The 6,891-nt window shown below is 39.1% G+C and overlaps 1 protein-coding gene across 2 annotated transcripts; it reads left to right on the plus strand.

Annotated features, from left to right (window-relative positions):
- The first annotated feature begins 957 nt into the window (after positions 1-957).
- LOC108171898 (serine/threonine-protein kinase BSK1-like) lies at positions 958-3,395 on the plus strand. 2 transcript variants are annotated; one of them, XM_070820336.1, is made up of 6 exons: positions 958-1,159; positions 1,449-1,584; positions 2,110-2,243; positions 2,350-2,455; positions 2,583-2,710; positions 3,036-3,395. In XM_070820336.1, the coding sequence occupies exons 3-5, from the start codon at positions 2,136-2,138 to the stop codon at positions 2,684-2,686; spliced, it is 318 nt and encodes a 105-aa protein (XP_070676437.1). In that variant the 5' UTR covers positions 958-1,159; positions 1,449-1,584; positions 2,110-2,135; the 3' UTR covers positions 2,687-2,710; positions 3,036-3,395. The 2 variants fall into 2 exon arrangements, with proteins under 2 accessions (XP_070676437.1, XP_070676436.1); XM_070820335.1 differs by having other exon boundaries at positions 2,583-2,668.
- The last annotated feature ends 3,496 nt before the right edge of the window (positions 3,396-6,891 follow it).

The following is a 6,891-nucleotide window of genomic DNA, read 5'->3' on the forward strand; positions in this document are numbered from 1 at the left end:
GTTCATTGTATTCATATAGGATCAAGGAGTGTAGCTGTAAAAAATCATCAAAATCGAAGTTAAAACTACCGTTAAATCGTGATTTTTTGTTTATAAACCATCGAAAAGGTTTGTCCCGTTACTTGATCTTTGAATGTTTGTTTTGTGCGATTTTTGGCCTATGCGATCTCGAATTATATAAAAACAAGTTTGACGGTTGGATCGTTGAAACTAATTTCGTACAATGCGTTTCCCATCAAAACAATAGATTCACTAACACTTGGAGTTTATTTATACTTTCATCAAATATAACATAAGATTTTGTAGTATGCACTTGTGTAAATGTTTTAAATTGACGATCGAATTAGTTCATTGTATTCATATAGGTTTAAAGAGTGTACCTGTAAAAAATCATCAAAATCGGAGTTAAAATAACTGTTAGATCGTGATTTTTCGTTTATAACCGTTGAAAAGTTTTGTCCATTTACTTGATCTTTGAATGTTTGTTTTTTACGATTTTGGGCGTATGCGATCTCGAAGTTTATACAGATAAGTTTGACGGTTGGATCTTTGAAACGAGTTTAGTAGAATGCGTATCCCATCAAGTTGAATGATATATATATATATATATATTAAGTAGTTTTAAATTTATTTATTTTGTACGTATAACACTTAAGAAATTAAATGGTGTATATATATATATATTAAGTAGTTTTAAATTTATTATTGTAGTTTGGATCGGATTTTTGTTAGAAAAATATATTATTGTGAGTTTTATGTAAAAAAAAAAAAATTGAAGGAAATAAAGTTAAATTTTCAGTAAATTTTATAATATATTTTTTAAAATAAAATTACCTTGCGGGATGCACAAACCAATGCGTCGTGCAAGTTGTTAAAATTTTGGCGCTCCAAGTGAAAAAAATAGGCGCTGTTTTTAAATTTTTCCCAAATTACTCATAATAGAGGTGCAATTGGAAGTGTCCAGACACTACCCTCTCTCTCACTCGGTCTCTCTCTTCCCTCTCGCTCATCTCGCCCTCTCTCTCACTTTGTCTCGCTCTTCTCTCCCACTCCGTTAGACGAAGACAAAGACGAAGGAAGACCCAGCCACTACACACTCATCTGCTCCTCCTCCGCTCCACCCTCCGTTGGAATTCCTCTCCGTTTCTCAATTCCGAAGGTCCCTTCACATCTCTCTCTCAATGTTTTGCTAGGTCCAGATTTCAATTTTAGTTTGTGTAATTAGATTTCAATTTTAGGTACATCAAAATTGGAATTCAGATTTCAATTTTAGTTTGTGTAATTAGATTTCAAAATAGGTTGCTGTAAATTTATAGGGTAGTAGAATTTGGTATGTTGTAAAGTGTTTCTTGGTATTATGAATTTCTGGAAATAGGTTGCTGTAAAATTTACAAAAGTTCGTTTTGTGAATTGGGTGTATGAATGATTTGTGGGTTTTGGTTTTGCAGGAGGAAGCTTTGGGTGTGGATAAGTTGCGGCATCGGCGGCTTGCAAATTTGTTTGTGTATTGCTGTGATGGGGATGAGAGGCTGCTTGTTGCTGAGTACATGGCTACTGATACTTTGGCTAAGCATTTGTTCCACTGTATGTCAAACAAATTCTATCTTTATTTACTATTCGTCTTTCGACTTCACCTGGTTTATTAAGAATGCTATTTTTAGCTCAGCTTCTAAGATTTCTCAGTGACTCTTTTATGAAGTACGTCTAAATACATAGCTTTTTAACAAGCAAACATTGAAATGCAAGATGGTATTGACATTAGTTTTCTACAACATGACACATTCCATTAACCTTTGTTTTTTTTTTTGTTAATGGTTCGGTCATTGATCTTAGTTGGCCAGTAATCTTATGATTCTTACCTTGTAGTTTTGTTAATCCCAGATGATATTAAACATTGCCTTTCATTTGGAGAAGTTGTGGCGAGGTGGTTTTTACTTTTTAGTATACTCTGGTATCTAGTGTACTAGTACTGTGCTTGTCTTTGTACTGCTATTTTATTAAGTTTTGCATAATCAATCAATTCAATGTTTTGAGTTTTGTTCCTACAAATTGAGAATTAGTTGCTGTGTTCGTCAAAAATTAATTTTTGGGCTCTGCTTGTTTATACAGGGGAGAATCAAACCATTGAGTAGGCCATGCGTTTAAGAGTGGCTCTTTATATTGCTGAAGCTTTAGATTATTGCAGTACTGAGGGCCGCCCGTTATACCACAATTTGAATGCTTATAGGGTTCTCTTTGACGAGGTATTCGATTCTCAAATTCAATCATCTTAGTTTAAAATGTGTTTTCAGTCACTTCAGTGTTCACTACTTTTTAGGGTGATAATGTGGTATCTGAATGGACTTGTAGGATGGTGATCCTTGTCTTTCATGTTTTGGCTTGATGAGAAATATTAGGGATGGGAAGAGTTACAGCACAAATCTTGCTTACACGCCACCTAAATATTTAAGAAATGGTAATAACTTCTCTAGCCTAGATATCACCTATCCCTTTGATCATTTTTCTTGTCACTATTCTAGTTTTCCTATCTAAACTTCTGCTTGAAATATTCTGACTTTACTGGTTGTTTATTTACTTTGTAGGAAGGGTCACTCCAGAAAGTGTTGTTTATAGCTTTGGCACCGTCCTTCTAGATCTGCTTAGTGGGAAGCACATCCCTCCAAGTCATGTAAGTGGACTGCTATAAATGTGTGGCATCCGCATTTTACAGGTATTGTGTCCTACTCCTTTGCTTACGTATTCAAGCCAAAGTCTTTAGTGTTGTACTATAGTCATGTTGGAGTGTGTCAACTTGTAATTGTTCGCTCAAAGTTGAAGTTAATTGATTACAAATAACCTTTAGTGGATCTGTTTATACTAAACTTGAGTAGTTCAAAAATAAATGTTAAACAACGTGGTACTCCTTTTGTTTCGTCAATAATGGCTCTGTTTGATAGCTTATTTCAAAGTATTTGGTATGGTATTTATTACAGTTTGTGTATTCGTTTCATGCCAACTACTTCATTTTGATGATGCAATTTACTTTGGATTTATAGCTTGTGTATATAAGGACATGTCATTGCCCTGACGGAGGAAGTGGAATCCCTAAAAGATAAGATTGTTGCCCAAGAAGCAGCATGGGATGCTCGGGAAGCCCAGATTGCTGCCCAGTTTTCCGCCCAAGACGAGAAGATAGCATGATCTTACGGGCCTTACAGATGTCCGGCATCCAAATCCCGATGCCAGCACCTGATCTTGCTTCACCTTTGACCTCCTAGCTGCTTCGCCCAGCCGATATCTAGTAGCCTGATGTATCAAACCTAGAAGACTACTTGTTGTAGTTTTTTCTTTTTTGTTTGGACATCTTGTATGTACATTTTCATATATTTTATAATTAAATATTTTTTCTTGGTTTATTAATTATTGTTTAGAAATTAATTACAATATTTATTAAAAATTAAATAAAAAATATTTTTGCCAAAAAAAGAAAAAGGTTTGTGCGACGTAGGCTGCGTCGCGCAAATTATCTTTGCGCGACGTATGTCCTTGAGTCGTGCAAAGTTACTTTGCGCGACGCAGCCTACGTCGCGCAAAGTCACTTTGCGCGACGCAACCTACGTCGCGCAAAGTGGCTTTGCGCGACGCATGTTTCTTCTTCGTCGTGCAAACCTTTTTGTCACTGCCTTGCCGCGACGGTTAGTGCGTGACGAAGGTTCGTTGCGCTAAGTTTTGCGCGACATTTTTTTGACTTTGCGTGACGAAGGACCTGCGTCGCGCAAAGTGTTTTTTTTACTAGTGAATGTTATAATACCCATTAGGAAATTGGGAACCAGAGAAGCTAAAACCATCATGAGGCTCGCTATCATCTGGTCCAAATTTCCCCAAATAATAAGAGTAATTGTAACCAAGAATGGGAATGAAGAGAGTAAGTTGGAAATGATGAACACTGAAACACCATAATATCCATCCTTGTAGACAACCCGGGAATATTTACCATCCTCGTAGTCCTTTCTGTTGAAGAACCAGTCATGGATCTTCAACTGAGGGAGGGGGTTGCCACAATAGTCAATAGATTGTCGAGCTCGGTAGCAGATAGCTCACTAGCCCTTTTGTTCATGTCGACATCAGCCTTCTTATAGACGATGTCGGCGAAACGTCTACCGATACCCTTGATGAAGGTAATGGCGAAACATGATCTTCTTCTTTCCATCCACGTTGGTATTCAACACACGCATAATATGCTGCAATGCCTCATTTGCGAATTGCGATGAGCGACATGGCTGGGACCTTAGGGTTTAACGGCTCTTCGCTCTCTCTAACTCTCCGTGTGTGTGTGTGTGTGTGAGTTGCTGTTAGAAAAACTAGAAAATATTGTTTGGGCCATTTTAATTGAATTGATTTAATATTGGGCTTTGTCCTAACCATTAAATAAAGTTAGTATATGACTTTTGGTTAACATTTAAAGTTTTCATAAACCAAACAATAAACAACCTAATTTGGTACGAATTCGTTATTTACAAGATTCGAACTTAAGACCTCTCATTTACAAATAAAGATGACTACCATAAGTCTATAATATTGAGTGGCCCCTACAAGCAAACTTTTTTTTTGTCAAAAAAAAATTTAATTTTTGGGGGTCTTTTGGTTTTTCATTTCCTTCTCAACTTTTTGGAAAATACGTATTCTAAGAGAAGAAAACGATAGACAAATAGAAGAAGGAACACCAAATATGTTTTTAAACGTAACGAAATTAAAATTAAAAAGCAATAGATTTCGTCATCTCTGTTTTAAACTTTTACGTCATTTCTGTGGAGCCTAAAATAATCTCAAAAAATTCTAGAGGTGACAAGTGGACTTTTATTCAAGAAAGACAAGATTGCCCTAAATAAATGGGCATGCTTCTCAGATGCTCCCATGCGCAGCTCACATCCCAATAGGACTCAACAGCTGAACACAACTACCCACAACTCACCTACCCTTGGCAAGGACTTAAAGATAAGGATTAATTACCCAAATCCTATCTTTAATACATTCCTAATTGAAGATTGACTCAAATCAAGTAAGTAATCCTAATTTAAATCAATTAGGGATAATTACCCCATTATCTCAAGATATTATCTCCTATTAAATATCTTGGGAATATTTAGAGAATATATCTCCAATAAACACTATATGGCTGGCCCTAGCCCTATAAATACCCCATATTCTAACAAATTTTGAGAGCTTTTGCCACCCTAAAAAGCCCTAAACACTTTACTCTCTCAGAGAAACTAATTTAGACATCGAAGATCCGTTGACCTAACCCCCTCCCCCCCCCCTCAAAACCTTGTGGGCGAGTGATGCTTAGGTCTCTAATCAAAGGTGTTGATTGTTTTGCAAGTGCATTTTCGTCAAGACTGAAGACGATGAAAATTTGCATCGACAAATTGGTGCTTTCATTGAGAGTTGATTCAAAACACTTGAAGAAGCCTCTCACATTAGTTTTTTGAATTTTCTGTTACGTTGAATTTCTCATACGTCGTATCAATTAATTTTTCCTAGAAAAGTTTCTTGATCAATCCCTGGAGAAATGATACAATGGTAGGAAATTCAAAAACTATTACGAATGGAAACTCATACGTGGAAGGATTTGAACAGCAGAGTGAAGATAAGAACATAGCCCCACGACGGAGATCCTCAAGGCTTAACGCAATGGCAGGAGAAACCTTACTGCCGCGGAGCCGCGCCATCACCATCACCACTATGACCTAACGGCTAAGGCACCACTCATACTAAACCCTAGGCAGAAGGCCCAGAACTTAGCAGCTACCACAGTAAGCCTTAGGCAGGAGGCTCAGCCCAATGCAGCAGTAGGCCTTCTTACATAACAAGCTCGAACCCGAGCCCAGAATTCGACAGCTCAACGGGCTTAAGCCAAGCCACTCAGCCAACAGGTAAGGATGTGGCAGCCTAACGGCCAGGAAGGCCCACGACCATGCAGATCCAAGGCTAGCAGGTGTCGGTCCAACGCGCCCCGAGACTTGATCCGACGACCCGGCCCACGACCCAATCCATTCCAAGGCCACCTTCAGCGATCCAGATTCTAACCACAGGTCCCGCAATCGATTCAGGGTTACTTACACCTCACTTTTCTGTAGGAATGCCCGTTTTGGGCTAAAGCTTTGTACCTGCAGTCCACTACACTTCCACCATACATGGAGAAGCCCATCATCCAAGCTCTTCTAATCCAAATGGCAAATGCCACCTGCCCCAGCAGGTTGCCAATTTGATGAACGCCCAAGCGCAGCAGACCACCTTGGTGAACCAACTCCTCGAGCGCATCGAGATGCAGTGCGCCTTAGATGAGGTGTCCCGAAGTAGGATAAGGGCGGAAGAACGTGACTCATTCCAGCGACGTCGTAGAAAAAAGCCATTTAGCCCACCACGAACCATACATTCGGGTAGTGTGCACTCTCATTTGGGCCTTTGGGGAAACATATTTTCCTGCCTAAATGCATAGAGAAGCATTCATTCCCTACTCGGCTCACGAGTCAGTATGCATTCGAGGTTGGGTCAACACTCCGACGAGTACTCAGGACATTCCAGATAAAACGTTTACACTCCTACTAGGCAATGGAGTAGGCAGCCGCATGACGCCTAAAGAAAAGCAAGTGATCAGTCCAGCTCAAATTCCACTGGCAGCCCTCGCCCAGAACAATGAAGAGTAGTACAAAGTGAACCATGTGCACCACAATCGCGGCATAGACGAGTAGGATAAGCCGAATAGCAACATAGACCGACAGGTCAACACTGAGGGCAGTTAGAGGCTCTGTTGTCCCACCAGGTGCAAATCCAAGATGAAGTACAAAGGCTTGTAGCAGAACAGCTGTACGGATTCCAACGCATTGATACTACCTACGATGCCCTCCGTAG

This window comes from Malus domestica, chromosome 04, assembly GCF_042453785.1.
Source record: "Malus domestica chromosome 04, GDT2T_hap1".
Classification (NCBI taxonomy): domain Eukaryota; kingdom Viridiplantae; phylum Streptophyta; class Magnoliopsida; order Rosales; family Rosaceae; genus Malus; species Malus domestica.

Bases quoted from the DNA above. Each gene is read 5' to 3' on its own strand.
- LOC108171898 (XM_070820335.1), top strand. From the start codon at position 2,136: ATGCGTTTAAGAGTGGCTCTTTATATTGCTGAAGCTTTAGATTATTGC. The intron at 2,456-2,582 runs GTAATAACTTCT...TTTACTTTGTAG, and splicing joins ACCTAAATATTTAAGAAATG to GAAGGGTCACTCCAGAAAGT. The intron at 2,669-3,035 runs GTAAGTGGACTG...TTGGATTTATAG, and splicing joins AGCACATCCCTCCAAGTCAT to CTTGTGTATATAAGGACATG.